The sequence below is a fragment of the Chelonia mydas genome, chromosome 9 (assembly GCF_015237465.2).
Source record: "Chelonia mydas isolate rCheMyd1 chromosome 9, rCheMyd1.pri.v2, whole genome shotgun sequence".
In the NCBI taxonomy this organism is placed as follows: domain Eukaryota; kingdom Metazoa; phylum Chordata; order Testudines; family Cheloniidae; genus Chelonia; species Chelonia mydas.
The window spans coordinates 65676837-65695449 of record NC_057855.1 but is presented as its reverse complement, the minus strand read 5'-3'; the positions used below and the strand labels follow the sequence as shown (position 1 = coordinate 65695449).

General features: G+C 36.8%; 1 protein-coding gene across 7 annotated transcripts in view; it reads left to right on the top strand.

Moving 5' to 3' along the window:
* Positions 1 to 18613, top strand: part of DIAPH2 (diaphanous related formin 2) — an 811416-nt gene that overhangs the window by 659881 nt on the left and 132922 nt on the right. The window contains exon 28 of one of the 7 annotated variants that reach the window (XM_037908254.2): positions 4731 to 18301. The exons of 5 other annotated variants lie outside the window; for them this stretch is intronic. In XM_037908254.2, the coding sequence (XP_037764182.1) occupies positions 4731 to 4768 (38 nt within the window). In that variant the 3' untranslated portion in view covers positions 4769 to 18301. Of the gene's footprint in view, positions 1 to 187; positions 812 to 4730; positions 18302 to 18613 lie in introns of those variants that run through there. One more of the 7 variants, XM_037908253.2, reaches the window with a different exon arrangement.

The window sequence follows — 18613 nt, the reverse complement described above, 5'->3', positions numbered from 1 at the left end:
TTACACTAATGGAGTGATGCATATGGCCGCTAGCTTTTCTCAAGGGCCATGCTCGGGTTCATGCTCATTGGGCTAGAAGCTGTAACATTTATGGGGAGTAAAACTCAATTCATTATTAAAGCAGCTTCATTCTGTTGATTTACTAACATTCTGTAGGGATGTTCTTGAATGATTGTCCTCTGTACAGGTATTGGTTTTGAAGTGACTCAAGGAAGAGTGGAGCAAATACTCACACACACGTAACTTTTCAAACACATAAAATATATAAATTATTGTTACTTTGAATCTATCTCTTATTAAAGTGTATGGCAACATACGTTGTATTTTGTAATTTTCTAGTTTTAACTTGTCTTATAGCAAAAACAGTATTTTAATAAATCAGATTGTTTAAAATGACTTCTTTACGCAGGGCAAAATCAAGCCCTTATGAGTCAGATCCATGCGGAGGGTTTGGAAAAGTGGTATTGGTGGCAAATTGGGGAGTACATCTTACCACTCCATAAAAGAGTAAAGTGAGCCCCCGCTCACTCCATTAGTTCTGATCCTGCAGTTAGAGCCATGTAGACAGACTTCTTGCGACTTACCTTTACATCCATATGTAATATATAACTCTTGGGGCTATCTGACTGCAAGAATACACATTATCTCAAAGGAAGAGGTAGCCAGGAATATTACCACTGTTTTCTTCACACCCTTATCCCTGACTGCCACATAGGGCTTAGGACTTCAAATTGCCACTACTGTTCTATTTTGCTCTGAACTATCAATGCAAAACCATTCATTGTCATTTTAGACTCAGCATAGTCTCCATGCAGCTGAGTTAATAAGGCACAATGTGCTACCTTCTATCTGGTAGCAGTAAAAGTAATGGAATATAATAGTGATTTATTATTGTTTATAATTTGTCATAAACCTGATCTTAAAAAAAAGAACAAGAGTGAAATACTTGATGCACACACTATTCGCAAACTGTGCTACATTTTCAAAATCATCCTTCCATCTGAGCAATATTTCTGTTCTCCCAATTAAAAGAAATAATATGAGCATGCCTGAGTAATTAATTTGTTATTTTTAAAATGGAAACAGGACAAAGTATGTTTTCTGTTGTCCTTGATCTGAAAGATTATAAATACAATGTGGTGCATGTCTGCAGTAAACTTGGTCAGAGTAGGCAATCTTAACGTAGTCTGTCAGATTTTTTTCTTTTTTGCTAACATTGGCTTTGCTTTCGTCTGTGATAGAGTCATAAGACTAGATGTAGAAATCTTGATTGATTCTGCCATCAGTGGTGAAAACTAATATATTAAATTCTACCCCCCCCCCCCCCCCCGTAAAGTCTGTTGAACAATCAGGGGATCATTCATTTTACTTTTTATTGAACCTTTTGTCTTACACCCCGGCTACATAAATGAACACCGAATTTTCATAAGTGCATACTGTATTTTCTAATGGCACAGTGACGCAACAGTGCTTTTAGTTAAGGGTCCGTATAAACTCCTCTGTTCAATAGCTCATAACTTCCTCCAAAATATTCGCCTGTGGCTGAAATTTATGATGCCTCATTATTCTTTTTCTTTCTTAGAAAGTCTGTGTGTCAGATATGAAGTAGACATGTAATAATGTTATGAGTACTGCTACGTAATAGTTTTATGAACATGGTATGTGACCTGGTCAGTGAGGTCAAGTTATTGTATATTGAGGGTAGTGGAATGTTTATTGTATACTTATAATGGCTGAATTCAACTGCTTGTGTATATGAAGGTGACACACTGGCTTCTCAGATAAGAACACTGAAGAGTACGCTTATAAAATCATAGAAATGACTAGTTTCAGTAATGCTGTCTTCACTCTAATAAGTTGCAGGATTTATTCTGGCAAAGCTTGGCACTTGGAAATGAAAAGAATGCTGAAGTGTTAGAGCCCTTCTCGAGGGAAAAGGGGGGAGGGGTGTCACTTGCCAAAAACTGTCTAGGGAGACAGGCTAACACAAAGAGAGATACTCTGTGGAGCATGTCTAATGATTTGGGCTATCCCAGAGCCATGAAATGGTAAGCCTGAAGGAAAAGCTAAATATGCATACAGTCTGTTGTTGTTTTGAAGTTGTTTTCTCTGAAACACTTTTGTTCCAAATAAATAATACTTTGCTTTAAGGAGGCTGTTTGATTACTGTGTCACTGCCCCAGAGAGAACAGAATTGCAGGGTCAGAATATGTGAGACCTACTGAGGTAAATCATGGTTGATACACAGGGAGGGGACTGCAACTCAGGGCCCAGTCTGAGAGTGTGAGAATTGCATGATTCCACTCTGAGAGACAGGTGACAGCTTGAGACCTAAAGGGGGGTGCATGTGGAGAGAACAGGAGGGGGATTAGAGATTCAGTTAGCCCAATAACTGGGGAAGTTTGTACAAAATTGCTTCAGCCACTGTTTTTCAATCAATCCCGCTCCTGCTATTCACAACCTATCCTGTACTCTCCCACTATTAGGCCAATTCCTCTGCCTTGTTTGAGGAAATAAGCATGGGTTTGACCCTTCATCCTGGAGACACATATGTGACTAGGACTGTAACTTGTGACACAATGGCAGCACAAATTTATTTTAAAAAGATAGGGAGCCCTATTTGAGTGGAGGAGAGAAGTGAAAGCTAGGGAGATATAAAGACTCCCAATTATGAGGTGTGAGAGAAGGATGTAGCACTGGTGCAGAGAGATGAGAGCAGAATTTACCCAGCTCACTTCCCTTAACAGAGACTCTTCTGTGTAGTTACGCCTCACTCCATCAGTAAACATAATCTTAGAGGTGCGGCTAGCCAATTGGGGGTCCTAAGAAGGAGTATTTTACACACACACACTAAAAAGCAAGTAGGGGGCCCCCTTGAGCTGCTCAGGGCCCAAAGCAATTGCTTATTCAGCTTATGCCTAGCACCAACTCTAATCTTGTCTTTAGTCTATCGGCTGTTTATCATTAAGTAGCTGTAGTGCCACTGTGGATGGAAGATTGTGGGCTGCACTGTTCAGAAAGGATGTAGAAAAAATAGGGAAAATACAAAAAAGGGAACCAAATCTGGAAGAAATGTTAGAAGAGACAAAGGGAGCTAAATGTATATAGTTTAAAAAGGAGAAGATATGAAGATAGGTACACGGGGACATCTTCAAGGAGTATAAATGAAGAAAGGGAATTACTCATAGACTCAAAGTTGATAGGACATTGAGCAATGACCTGAAAGGAAGGAAGTGAGGATAGTAGGGAAAAGTTCTCAACAACAAGAGCAATTGGTCAATGGAACAGGTATTCAAGAATAGATTCAGAATAAAATGTTAGTGGAATTGATGTTTCAAGCAGTCCAGCAAAATGCAAAGAATGAAACGGAATGAATCAAGTCTTCTTTTCTGGCATCTACTTTCCATGGTTATATTAGGAGTTTAACAGACTATTTACTCATAAAATACTGGTGCAACTCTGCATATGTTGGTAGTCATCAGAAGTGGTTGCCAACTAATAACAGTTCAGTAGCCTATGTAAAAGGACAAGCTGGTCTTATTTCAGTCCCTAATAAACATTATATCACAAAATCAACTCACTGGTTGGCACCCTTGTCACTCTGTGCAGAAAGGCCAAGAACTGAATTATCCTTTTTCCCTAGAGTAAGTCTTTCTGTAACAGTTTTCAGGCACAATAGCATAGCAGTGTGAAGGTGCATGCACTGGAACTGTCCATACTGTACTTTCTGTATTGATAAAGAAAGTCCTTTATTTATCAAAGTTTTTAAGCTAGGACCTTTCATGGCCACTAAATTCACTTCTAGAAAAAGAGAGAGACAGAAAGGAATGATTAAATTAACCTAAATCATCAGGTTCTTGAATTAAAACCCAATATGGTGTATAAAAGAATAAATAGCAGATGGGAAAGATACAGCACAATTTATTTTCACACATAAAGTAATTACATTGGCCATTCAGTACTCACTTTGAGATATTTCTAAGACAAAATAGCATGTTTAGATTCCAGTGTAACCCTCTTAAGGCTAATGCATTTGTTTCACTGTTCTTAAACTCACACCAGACCAATTCTATCAATTTCTTTGACCTCCAGATCACTTCTTTATAGCAGCCTTCATTTCCTTCTGATCTTCAAATTATCCCATAGATCTTACATAAAAATAATTTCAATCTGTGTTCAAGTATTGTTCAGATGCAGCACATCAGACTAGAGATTTTACCCACTTATGAGTGAAGGTTTTTCATTATAAATTCTGTGTTCTGCTTCTGCATGGATTACTTCCCAGACATTAATAGTTTCTCATGTCAGGACCATTGACAATGGTCCTTGGCCTCTGACTCATTTTGCAGCTCCTTGAAGAACTGCTTTCCTATTTCTATATTAGCTCCTGGATCTTTTCAAAACTAATCTCAGAACTTATTTGCTTGATACTGATTTTTAATTTGCTTTCTTATTTCATTTATTAAGGGCAATGAGATTCTCATTTTGGGTGGCTCTACATAAGCATAGTGATTCACTGATTGATTAATCAGATCTAGGTTTGCATTACAAGAAGATAGAAGTTTAGGAGTGCAATATACAGTGGAGTTGATGACATTTTTTGTCAACAACTGGAGAACAAATTGAGTACAGACCGTTTTATGCCCTATTTATATGCAAAATTGTTCTAAGCAAGAACTGATGTTCTCTATAGAAATTTCAATCACTTCTTCTTGTCCCTTTTCCAACAGAATATAATCAGCTCTCATGCATATTTCGTCAGCGATGATCTCTGCAGGACAGCGAGATATAGGGTCAATTCCATTTGACTGTTGTGAAAGCATGAATTTAGCAGGCTGATTTTTGATATAGGAAATGGTGTAAAGGTTAGCATAAGGAAAGAATATTCTGCAAGAAACTTCCTCTTGTGATGCCTATTTTCATGACAGAAATTCAGACCTACTATTTGGCCACAAGCCAATATTCCCCTTTGACAAACTTACAGTTTAACAGTGATGGCGTAGATGTACCAATCCTTGCATATATGCCAGAAATATGGTGAATAACCACATGTGACTGACATTCTTAGGACATCTGATGGTTCTTCTGCCCAGAATCAATAGAGGGTTCAACAGAATTTTATAATCCATTTTTATCTTAGTCTCTTGTGAGTCAAAAAAAAATTCAGCTTCATTAGAAAATAATTAGTTATGACATTTTACATTCATTTTTATATATACATCATTTGCATATATAAGGAATATAGCAGGACGTAACTATCCTGGAATATGTCATTTCATCTTGTGGGTGTGAGTAACGTAGGCTGAATGGATACAGTCCATATCCACAAATAGTTATTTGTTCAAATCAACTCTGTCTTTAAAATTCTCTTGCTTTTAAATCCATTTATTGTTGAGCTATTGCCACCTTTAATTTCATGCTGTGTTAAACTGAGCCAGCCTTGAAAAATTAAAAAATGTACTCTGGGTATTATTTTAGGTAAATTCTATGGCCTGTGGTATACCGGAGGTCAGACTAGATTATCACAATGGTTCTTTCTGGCCTTGGACTTTGAGTCTTTCAATAATAGGCTTGAAGACCTAAATTTTAGAAGATGATTAGTGATTTTGCATGACTCCATTTTTTAGGGCGCACCCAATTTGAAATTCCTTACAGGGGCATGGTTTCTCAGGAAGTGTTGAGCAGTACAGTCCCTCTAAAAATCAGGACGTATGAAGGTGTGTAAAATTGGCATCCAAAAATGAAGGCACCCTAAATCATTAGTCCCTTTTTAACATTTAGATCTAGTTGTTCATTTGTAGTATGAGAAGGAAGGGGGTCTCTAAAGTGTAGTCAACAAAAAGCTGAACTATATTAGGCTTGGAGGTATCAATAATCGGATACTGCTAAGGACCTTATGAGATTCACAAACTAGTTTTTTTAATTGCTCCAGCACAGATTAGTTCCTTGAGAGTTATGTGGAACTGCTGTGCTTCTGTCTTTACAGTAACACTGATCTGTGTGTCAATTTTAGTTAAAACTAAAGATGGGCGTAACTATTCTCATGGGGAGCCTTTGAGTAAGTACAATGCCACCAAATAAGGAGAAACTATTTTACAAATGAAATAATAATAAAATTATTGGAGGAATCTTTTGTTCTGTACCCTGGGCTAGTACATTGTATCCTTTTTGTCCATCACTTGTCTGTGTTTTCATTTGTTTGTAAGCTTGTTGGGGCAAGGAATAATGTCGTCGTCCTTGTTTTCCAGCACCTAGTACAATGGGACCCTTGTCATTATTTGGGTCTTTGGGCAGTAACTCAACAAATAGTTTAATAATAAGCACTTTTACTGGAAGAATATAAAAACAAACATGTTGCATCACAACATCTTTGCATTGTATCATCATGTTGTATCACAGTACCATCAAACCACAAATATGTTTGAACAAGTAAGATTGACATGTCAAAATGTGGACTACCCCTTAAATTAGTTCAGATCGTAGATGACAAACTCTAGCACCACCTAATATTTGAGTACCTAATTGAAACAGCAATTTAAAAGTAAACACCCTCTCATTTGCCTTGGAAGCCACTCCCTCTCTGTTACGTAACTCTCCAATATATTCAAACAGCTGGAAGACGCTTGTAGATGAGACTTTGAGACTTACAACCAATATCTAGATGGGAGCTAGATGGGAAAATTTTACCAACTTTTAAAACTCACTATAAACTTCTAAAGAGAATGTTATTTAGTTTCCTTTTTAGTATTCTGGATGGATTTTGATGTTGGGCGCTTGGAGTTTTCATGAGTGAGGATCTTCTTTAGACAGGAGCTAAGTGAGTGCCTCTGGGGTTTTAGCAGGAGGAAACAAAAAAAAATATTTTATTTTGTTTTAATTTCCTGTGGGAGAAGTAGGGTAGGTCTTGGGATTTCTTAGCTTGCTGGGCTGTTTGGTTGTGTTTGGCTAGCATGTAGCATATAGCTAGCTGTCTGTACTTTCTCTGTGCAGTAAGCAGGAATTTTTCATTTCATACATTATTCATAACTTGCTGCAGTGCTTCCAGAAAGTCAGCATCTATCCTTAACACACAGAAAAGAAGAAAGAGGGAAATATATTTTTGCTGTTGTTTTGAAAGTTAGGGCAAAGATTTCATCTTCAAGTGGTCTTGGTAGCAGTCATCCATCCTTAATCAAAAGCAAATCAGAGAGAGAAACATTAATGTTATATTTCTTTCTGTTCTCTGGCAACATTGGACATAGGTTTCATTTCACTGCTGCATCTTGAGCTATTCTGACTGCAAATAACATAATTCTTAACAAAAACCAAGTGAAAGAGAGATATTTTGTAGGTTGTTACTGTTGCAATTGTGGTATATTTCCCTTAAGTACATGATAACAAGCAAACTGAACCACATGATAAAAATACCCCAGCAATATGGTCATTTCACACATTTTCTTTTTCATGCATGTGTTCTCTATCTCAATGAAGTTTCATATCATAAACCTGTTGCCAAAACCAATGCATAATGAAAATGAAAACAACGTGAGAAAGAGAGATAATAGCTGAAACCGCTAGTCTGAACATAAAAAGTAGATCTTTCTTTTGGTGTATTTGCTTCTTATGGTTTTATCAAGAAGATCTAAGATAGAGGCACAAACCTGAACGTGATGGTATGATATTCTGATCAGCTTGATTGATAAAAATATCATTTATCAAAAGAACAACTTCTGAAGAGGCAAATTATCAGTGGTGGCTTCTAACATGTAAAAGACAATTTTGCTACTAAACACCACCAATGGTAACGTTTTCCTTCTTTTTGGTCTTTGAAAGAACTGTGAAAGGACGAAGATGGGCTCCCTAACAAGAGCAAATAACTTTCATAACAGGAACGGGGAAGTACGCCTAACAAATAACAGGAGCTGTCCTGGTAGCAGAGTTGAGTACTAAAGTGTACTGTAAATTCCAAAAGAACTTAAGTTAATACACACAGACCAATGTGGACCCACCCCATCTCAGGGGTTACTCCTAAAGGCATTATGCTCCATGGAGATACAATGACTCCCACAGTTCTTGGTTTGTTGGAGCTCACTGGACTTAGCTGGGGTTGCAGGAGAGGATATATCCCTTCCTCTTTCCCATTTAAGGTATGCTGGTCCTTGTGCTTGGGGGAGTGTAGGAAAAGGGCAAAGAGGCTCTTTGTTCCGCCTTTCCACCTTGCATAACCACATCTTGGCTGGCTAATATCTGACCTTAAATCTGAGATGTACAATCTGGAATTGGAGATACTGATGATGAAAGTTTTAATTGTTAATAAAAGAGGAAAGAGTGCATGATTGAGTTTTAAAAGTAAGCTTTACAATGGTAAAGGAAAGTGAAAGTGTTTTTTTCTGTTTTATAGAAAAGGGCCCTTATTGTTTGTGCTATGTTAATATCTGGTAATGCAGAAAGGGGTATTGAATCTGTATTTGGGCCGCAGATGGAATTATCATTATAAACATTTGATACATACCACAAATGCAGCATCAAAGAAGAGAAAGTGGAAAGAGAAAGAAGTTATCCTTCTTGATCATGTCAAGGAAGGGGTTTACATATGCAACTAATGGTGGTGCAAGTTAGGAAGTTCCTGAAAATGTAACCCAAAAATGTATGTTTTAAAATAAATTTATAGTTTTGATATGAAAATGTTACAATATAAGTATAAATGTGTTTGCTTTCAAGGATCAGGAAGTTTGGTTATATTGACAGGCTGGGGGGGGGGGGGGGGCGCGCGCTTGGGATACAATACAAGACCCAGTGTACCTGTTAGTGATGCATAGAATAAACTGCTTTAGTAAGGGAAGTGGGGCATTTTAAGAGTGGGCTACAATGACTTTATGTAATGTCCTTCATGGTAGAGAAGTAGGAGTTTTGACTGTCGTGGGTAAAAAGAAGATTCTTCATTGCTGCTACAAATCACAAACAAGACTCCACTAACTAATCACACCTTATGCCATCTAGCATCTTCGCCCAGGGACTTCCCAAGGCCTCCTGGCTACCCTAGAGTATAGATTTGGGTAAGAAATGTCAGTGTTGATGAAAATGAAAGATTTATCTTTTATTTTTTTAACAATTGTGCAATTGATACAGCCCAGACACCCCAGATATGGATGCTAAGAAGGATGAATGGATTTTGATGTTAATGTTTTGCTTATGGCAGATGGAAAATATGTTAGGGGGTCTCTGTAGCTTTTGTGGCTCCAGACTTAGTTGTCATCCATTTCTAAGTCAGAAGAGTTAAGGGCTTATTACAAATGTTCAGCACTGCAAGATTCAACAGACTGGAAATCTTGCCCTTGAAAGATGCAAAGGCCTTTGGTGCCTACGAAGTTTTTATTTTACTTTTTCTTGGACCCAAAACTATAAGGCTTGTGAAGTACAGATGTAACATATTGTATATTTTCTACTAGACAGAAATGGTTTTTCTTCTTGCCTGATGGTATTTTTAATCTGTGTGTGTGTGTCGTATTTTGAACAAATGGCAAGTATGGCAAAGCAGAACTGTTGACTGGGTTTGTTGGTGGTGTAAAATCTTGTGCACAGTGCCAGTTAGCATTGTAACTTTTCTGGAAGAATATACCGAATAGGGCAGTAATAGTTCAAAAGTGACTGAAAAGAAATAGCACCTTCCTTTGAGATAATTCATTCAGACTTTTGCCCATTCAGATAACCATAGTGAAAAACTCCAAGGCTTTTTTTTTTTTTTGCTTTGGGACGAAAGATTGTTTTTTAACAAAGCTGTTACCAGGAGTTTTGACAACAGCAAAATCTCATGTTGGAGTTTTGCCTGAAGGAAGACTTCAGGATTTAGCCCAGTATGGGAATCATTTTCTTAATGATCCTTTTAAACATTAGTGTATGCAGCCTTAAAATACTTAATTTTATTCTATTGTGAAAGAAATTCACTGTAGAAGCATTTATTTTAAAACTTGAAAAGTAACACTGTTTATTTTCTCTATGATAGCAACCCTGAGTGGAGATATATTTGATATAGAAATATTTATCTCTTTCTCTCTGTGCATTTATATACACCTAGATAAATGTGTCTGGGTAAAATCCACAGGCAAATAAATTATGGGTTTGGAAAAGTACATCTAGTTTTGTGTATGAAACTGTTGTTTTTTCCTGTCTCCTGTTTTGCAAATCTTGCAAATGAACAGGTAGATTTTAATATAATACATTGTAATTAATTAAACACTGTTTCAATAAAATCTCTTCCTCATCAAGCTGTGAAAATAAAAAAGATTACATTTCATTGCATTCCTACATATTAATTGATACATTGATTTTTCAAATGCACGATAATTAATGAGACACACACTGCATGCTCTATCTTCTTAAGCTTGTTTTATTATTGTACATGACTACAGGATTTAACTGCAAATCTTGTACCTTCACTAGGTTTCTTGTCTTTAGAGGCTATACTCTAAACATTAAAAATTGCATATTTTCAATGTAGTATTGTTTCCTTTTAGAAAAATATTCTTGCTCTTTTACAACTTTGCCAATATCCTGACATGCTAAAACTGAAAAAGAGAATAGCCTCAGGGTACGAGATTATTAGAGAAATCTGATTCTGAAATATTTTCCTTCTAATATTTGTTTAAGCAAATTTCTTTGCAGACTAACTGTTCTTTCTGGTTTTTTTCTTACCACTAAACAGCTAAATCTTTTCTGTGGAATTAAACTTAAAGTTTCCAGAAATGTTAATAGCTAGTGCCCTTTTTTGAGTGTCCTAGTTCAGAAATATTGCAGCTGCAATGGCATTATGTGCCATCACTTTTCCACTTTCTCACTGCAGGGGAGTTACAGCTTTAAGGTACATGTATGCTCTTTGTGCTTTAGATCTGAGTGTGGAATATATTAATAGAATATGTACTGCAGTCTGTGCTGAAATGCAACTTTTGGATCATTTTTGAATACCATACATCAATATCATGTCAGCTTGCAGCACATCAATGAGATGCACACTGGGCATAATTTAAGAATTGTCTTGTGAACTTGATTTATTTGAGGAAACTTGTTATATTGTCATTACCATTTCCATTTCAGCAGTATGCATGAGAGAGAAAAAATTAAAACAAACCTGCCTTATTCAACTTTGACACCTAATTTGAATCTTTTATGCGAGCTATCTGGAAAGCTGCCACCACTTGTTAAACTTCAATAGGATAAAATGAAACTGAGACAGTAGAACATTACTGCTTTTTAATGGCTTTAGATAATTTTCAGATTATATAAAGACACTTTTTAATTAAAAAAAAATTCAGTGCACGCTTTTAAAAAATTATCCAGATCTATGTATTATGTCTGAATCCATCAGAATTCTCCAACCCAGAAAAGAACAGAAATTATATTTTACTGTAATTTGAAACTTTTGATGATGAGCATCCTGAAGGTTAGAATTAACACATGACTTTCACATTTATCCTTCTATTATACCAAATAAAATCATGTTAGACAGTTAGGTTTCTTGATGGCTGCTCTTATTTGTTAAAACACATTAAAATAAAACTTCACACAGCTAGAACCCAATCCATTTAAAAGAATGTATTGCAAATGGTACTTTTATGAGTAAATTGATTTCTGATATACATGTTTGTTGTCTGAGCTAGTAAGAATGTTTATCGTTATTTATATAGCTTGCAAAGTGTGCTAGATGCTTTTTTGACAAACCAGAAGCTAAACCTATCCATAATAGTGTTGTGGAGTCATTTTGCTGCCTTGTTAATCAAACAGAATGACATCACCTGTGCTTTGCATACAAGACAAAAAAATTATTGCAACAGACTACCTACAATTAAATGTCTCCCATGCTTTGAAAATAAATGGCTCAATGTTACTTTCACCAAATATCTGGTCTTCATCTTAGAGATCCTATAGTACTGAGGCACTAGTATCCTTTGATTTTGTTATACTCCACTGACAATATCTCTGTAATTTGTTTATTTTTTCACAATATGTAGAAGCATTTTTCATATCTCATTTTTAGATGGAGGATTTTTGCTTACAATAGAAGAGTCATGGACTAATGAGACTTATTCATATCATTTAAGTACCTCAGAGTTATCCCAAATGTAAAGGCAAAAGATAAAGAAGGGATCATAGATAATAAATTTGTCCGGCTTTCTCCACCAAGACATTACTGCAAGCTTTAAGTCTGCTTTTATTGGTAAATATAAATATGGGTTATATAAGAAAAGACCATCTATAATGGCATTCAGATCTAGTTTTAGTAATTGCTTTAGTCCAGAGAGCTCCATAAACAGTCCCAAGGCAATTTAAAAACAGGTATTTGTTGTATAATCAGTTTTTACTACGTATGCATTTTATTTTATGATTTTGGTAGTTAAAGTAATACAACTAAATAATATATCCTAGTCGACTAGCATGTAAACTACGGTCACAGCATGTCCATGTGTTACTTTGCATATGGGATGAATGTCATTCGCAAAGAGAAGGGAATTAAAAAAAGCGAAATACTAAAGCAATGTTAACCCCTAAGCTTCCTAAACCAGACTGCCCTGGGTTTTAGCCAAGAACTTCCATTATAAACTGTGGGAGTTACATAGGTATGAAACATTTCACAACTTGAAGTATTTAGGAATATGAATACAGGCAAATATACAAAAAGCAGAAGTGTGTGAATTAGGATAAGCACAGTGTCCTTACCTGGGTCTCATTGTATCTAGGCATAACTGTATTGATTATCTTCCACTGAAGAATGCTATGTCTTGCTGAAGGGTTGTTTTTTATGTTAACCTCAGATCCTATTGCAACTGATTCGCAAAATACCAGACAATCCAGATACGTATAGACCATATCTATGCAAGAAGTATTTTCCTAAATGTGTAAAATCATCATCTTTCTCTGATAAAAAATGCTAATGCTTGTGTGCTGTAATTGGCAGACATAGCAATATATGGCACTATTAACTCCAAACGTTATATATATTGTTGTGTTGCTTGTACACTTGTATACTGCTTTAAATTAAATTTGTGTTAATTTCCTTCATATTTTTTTAATTCAAGCTAAAGGGTAATACTTGAATCTGTGTAAATGAAAATATGCAATGGAGATTGATATCCTTTCTGAATAATGTCATTCAAAAATATGGTGCTAAGGATAATGTTTGTTATAAATTACTTCTGAATTTACATAAGTAACCCAAAGTTCAAGTATTAATTACCAGATTTATAAATAGTAAAAAAGAGCTACCTGCCTTTATTAGTATAAATTATAAGAAAATACAGCCTGCAAATATTATCTGTAATGTTATACTGCAAAGTATCTGAATACATTTATAAGCATAAAAAAAAGTTTAAATATCTGCACTATATTTATTCTCTTACTTCCTTAAGAACCAAAGGTATACGTTCTCCTGTTACAATCTACAGATATATTAGAATGTGTCCTTTTGAAGTAAATATATAATGTCCATTAATGATAAACATGACACAAGAGTAATGAAAGAACTGTGTGGTACCATGGTATCTGCGAAACATCTTATGTAACATAATTGCTTACAATGCCTCATACATATAGGGTAAGTCCAGGGTACCATGCTAATTACTTCTGGTATCAAATTTGACTATTATTGCTCTTATTTTTAGAGGCCCTTTCGAACTAAGCATATGATTTTGCAGGTCCCTAGGAAAGCTACACAATCCGGCTGTTATCATAGTCTGAGTTGCCACAGCCAATTATGAAGCTCCTAAAGCTTTGTTTTCAATTCCAAAAGCCTATTTAAATGTTAGGTGTGGGGAAGTAAGCTTTGAGAACTGAAAAATAAGCTTTTATGAGACTCAGAAATGGATGTGGCAACGTGTCTCTCACAAAGAGTAATCCAAACACTAGCTGCAAATTAGTATGGTGGGATTTTATATGAGTGGCAAGTACACCATCATTTACATTTTTGGCATCTCAGTTCAACTTAAAGCTGTGCTGTTCTGATGAGGAATGTTCACTAGATTTTAAGGGCAAAAGTTTGAAAGGTTGATGTCTAAATTGTGCATATAAAGTTAGCATGCACATCCATTGAGTTAACAGCAAACACACCCATTCAGAAATTATTTTTATACATTCAGATACTGATTTTTGTATGCACAAATGAAGGATATACAAGTTTAGCATAGATATCAAATCACATTTTGGAACTGACATGTTTTTGTTAATAAAAACTGAGTTATCTTGAAATGGGTTTAAACCCCCACCACCAACTTGCTGCTTGAAAAATTCCCTTTCTGCACTATTTTTGCATTTCTGTAGTGGCAGCATGCATTTCCCAGGGGATCCCAAAAAACCTGTGCATAAACTAAGGAACTGTTTATGGCACAATGGCCATGACTTTTTTAATAAACATAACGTAAAGTAATGAAGGAGGAGTATGAACATAGTCTTTGCAGCAAAGTGGTGCTCATAGCTGTGCAGCCTGACTTGCAGATCCTAAGATCAAAACTGCTACACAGCCATCATACTGTTCAGCCTATTCAGGCCTAGACATGCACATTAGACCGCAAGCCACACTATATCCCCCACCACCGCCACCTCTCGAGAGGGTTAGGGGCACCACTGAGACACTTCCAGGCAGTCTCTGCCAGTAAGTGTGTCTGTCCCAGCCACACATTGAATCTCACAATTCTTGGAGATACGAACCTGTTCCTACCTATTGTGTCAGCCTAAGCAGGCAAATGTGTTTATTCCCTGCAAAGAATGTCTATCCGCACAGTTTTGACATAATATTCTGAGACATGGAAACCTGAATGAGATTCTACCTAGACTCAAACAGAAAAGAAAATGCAATGCTTAGTCAATGTAACAAAAACAACACATTTAGCAACTGAATGCCAATACGATACCCTAAGGATAAGGACAGATAATAGCCCTGAATCACACTCCAGCGGCATGAGTGTGTGGAAAATCCTTGCTACAGGTAGAGTGTGTGAATGGTCCATTGTTCCTTCCCTGCTCAGCCTAAGGAGGGAGCAGTTCCCGAAGAGGGCTCCTTAGACCCAAAGGGAATGTCCATCGGCACAGCCCAATGCAAAGCCAGGCTATGATTGGTCAGGAGAGGGAAGTATCCATTGGCATCCATCTAGAGAAACCTCTGGCAAAAAAGTACCAGCTAGCTACCATGCCACTGTCCTGTGAATCTATTTGTAGAGCTAAGGGAAGGGCAGCTGATCTTGTCTCTGAATTATAAACACAATATAAACATAATTTTCTCAGGTGTCTCCCAAATTAGCAGGTCAGCTTTAGTGTTGTTTTTAATAAAAGATGCTTGGCCTTATGGCCAGTTTCAGAAAATAGGTCTCAGAACGCTTTCATTCACGTTTAAGTGGGCAACAGTATGTTATGATTCTCCTTTTATTTTCTTCCAAGTAAATTATTGGTAGGATAAATATATTTTTAAGTCATAGAAAAAAATAACATCCATAAAATAGATTGATTCACACTGTTCAAATGTCATCTTGTGAGATTTAAACATATTGCATAAAGACAATAAATGTCATCCTAAAAGGTTAGCAATCAGCTGGACACATGTCTATTAAGTTTGATTACAATAATAAACCTGAGTGGTGTTAATTTGTAGAAATGTTAAATTTATTATTGCTTTTATATTACCTGAATAAATGGCTGATTCACTCCTTCCACAAATGATCATGTGACTTGAAAAATATTTTCTGAAGTATAGATACGATATAACATTTTTATATGTAATTCTTCTTATGAAGTGTCCATAAAACACTTCACAGAAGAGGCTGAAACAGACAGAGAGGGTCTTCAAAATTAGATCCTGGGCAGTGATTATCATACAAGTAGAAAAGGAAAAACTGCAGGAAGGTGGACTAGAGCCAAAGACGAAATTTAATAATGGTAAAAATGCAAGTATTATTACAGACTACAGAAGCTACAATGAAAGGAGAATGTAAGGATGCAATAACATGAGGAGAAGATAAAGTTATTCATTTGATTTGAGGAAAGGAATATTAAAAATAAATGGGAAGCAGTTCAAGAGAGAAAACAACTCAAATATCCACACAATGAAAAGAGTCCGGAAGCCAGGAGTATGTGAGTTGGGTACGGCAGTGAATTTAAGAGAGTCCGAGTAGAACAAGAATCCATATAAGTTTCAAAAACCAGGAACACAAGATACATAGCTTGATGGAAAGTCAGTAAAGGTTATAGAAAACGAGTGTTCTGGTCCTGCTTCCTGGAACAAATGAACAGTGTGGACACAAAGTCTGACGGACCTGAGATTTAGAGAGAAGGGATTTAGGAAGATCAGAAAGGGGATCTGCAATAGCTGATGGGAAGTAATTAAGGCGTGAATAAGTACTTTTGTAGACAGTGGTGTCTAAGGGTAAGGATGAATTGTGGTGTTGGATTTACAGATGGATGGTTGTGTTAAAGCACAGTGAGTTAGAGAATGAGTCAGGGACATGAAAAAAGAAGGATTTTTCATTGGCACAGAGATTATTTTGGTAGAAATTTAGGTTGTACCAAGGAGCATCAGGAAACTGGTGGTAGAGAATTCAGAGTGTGAAACAAAGGAGTATAGTGTATATTGTGTCATCTGCATATGTGATTGTCAAGACTGAAGCGATATCATCACATGAGGGGACAGATCCTTAGCTGCATGCATTGAAATTGTCTTAGCTCCATTGAACTCAGTTGATCTATGACAATTTAGGCAAGTTGAGCATTTGACTCAAGATATCCAAAAGTAAGAAGACGTATAAAAGACACACTTTGGAGCACTTCACATTCGAAAGAGAAAAAGATGATGTGAAGCCTCTGTTAGAAATGGAAAAGTTGTGGCTAGAGGGACCAGAAAAAACCCACTGTAGGGATATGATTAAACAATCCACCCCAACATTCCTGCCTTTTTTCTTTCTTTTACCATTATTCTTAAAATCCCTAATTCTTTCAAATAAAGCAAAGTGTCTTGAACTCATTTATAGTCTTTATTACAACCTCTTTCCACAGTAACTTATTCCATATATTTTATACCCTTTTTTCTGGAGAACCTTTGCCCAAGTACCCTACTTTCTCCAGGTGCCTATTTTTAAATTACAGTAGGTCTCATGCATTTTAAACCTCTTACTTCTGAGGGAATGATGTAGCATTGTTGATGACAGCAATTTAGGGTAAAACACTGAATAATCTTGTGAAGACAAGTAATGATGAAGCTGATAGATTGGGCAAGGGTGAAGATGCTATTAGTCTGTTTTTATGGGCCGGTCTACAATGAAAACTTACATCAGCATAGCTAAGTGTCTTGGGGTGTGAAAAATCCACACCCTTGAGAGACGTAGCTTGTCAGCCTATCCGCCTGGTGTAGACAGTGCTTGGTCAACGGAAGAATTATTCCGTTGACCTAGCTACCATCTCTCAGGGGGGTGGATTAACTACAGTAGTGATGGGAGAGCCCCATCTGTCACTGTAGTGGGTGTCTACACAGAAGTGCTACATCAGCATAGCTGTAGCGCCACAACTGCATCACTTCCGCATTTTAAGTGTAGACCATAGGTCTCTTTATCCAAAGATCTCAAAGTGCTTTACAGAACTGTTTATTCCGCCTCCATTTTACAGATAAAGAAACAAATGTACAGAGAAATTAAGGGCCTGGGCGTCAGCTTAGTACCTACAGATCCCATTGAAATCAAAGGGAGCTGCATGTTCCCGGCCTATCTGGAAATCCAAGTGCTTTGTAATCTACCCAGGGTTATACAGTTGGTCAGTGAATCAGTGGCAGAGTCAGGAGTAGAATCCAAGTGTGTTGGCTCCCAGAACTCTGCTGAATCCACCAGACAATCAGGCTATGGATTAATACACTGGGGCAGGGCAGAACAACTGATCCTAGAAGTTTCACTGAGACAGATCTTTTGTTCATGCTGAAGATTGTATTCCAGTTGATTTACAGGCAGTAGAAGAAGTGGGAGGGTGTTGCATTGCTGGTGGTTCTAGCGAATAAATTGTGAAGTATAAAGCAGTTTGCTACTTTATTGAGTTTTATTAAGAATACTGAAGTGATATCTGCAGGTTAATTTCCTTTTTCATTCTTGGAGAGGAATGATGTATGATGAGAGCAGCATAACTAGGGATATGTGTCTACAGTACTCCTAGATTTATTTAAACTGCATTTGTAGATACAGAAATATCTGAAAAGAAAAATGTTGAGAGACTGAAACGTGATAGAATTGTCATTTTCTGTTACCCAGGGATACATTCAAACCATTGGTAGTGCCACCAACATTTCCATGGGGAAAGAACAGTGTCTCTCCTGATTCAGAAAAAGGTTGTATTGTATATACAGCACCAACATTCTCATAGACTCATAGACGTTAAGGTCAGAAAGGACCATTGTGATCATCTAGTCTGACCTCCTGCACATTGCAGGCCACAGAATCTCACCTACCCACTCCTGCAATAAACCTCTCACCTATTTCTGAGCTATTGAAGTCCTCAAATCATGGTTTAAAGACTTCAAGGTGCAGAGAATCCTCCAGCAAGTGACCCGTGCCCCACGCTGTAGAGGAAGGCGAAAAAACCCCAGGGACTCTGCCAATCTGCCCTGGAGGAAAATTCCTTC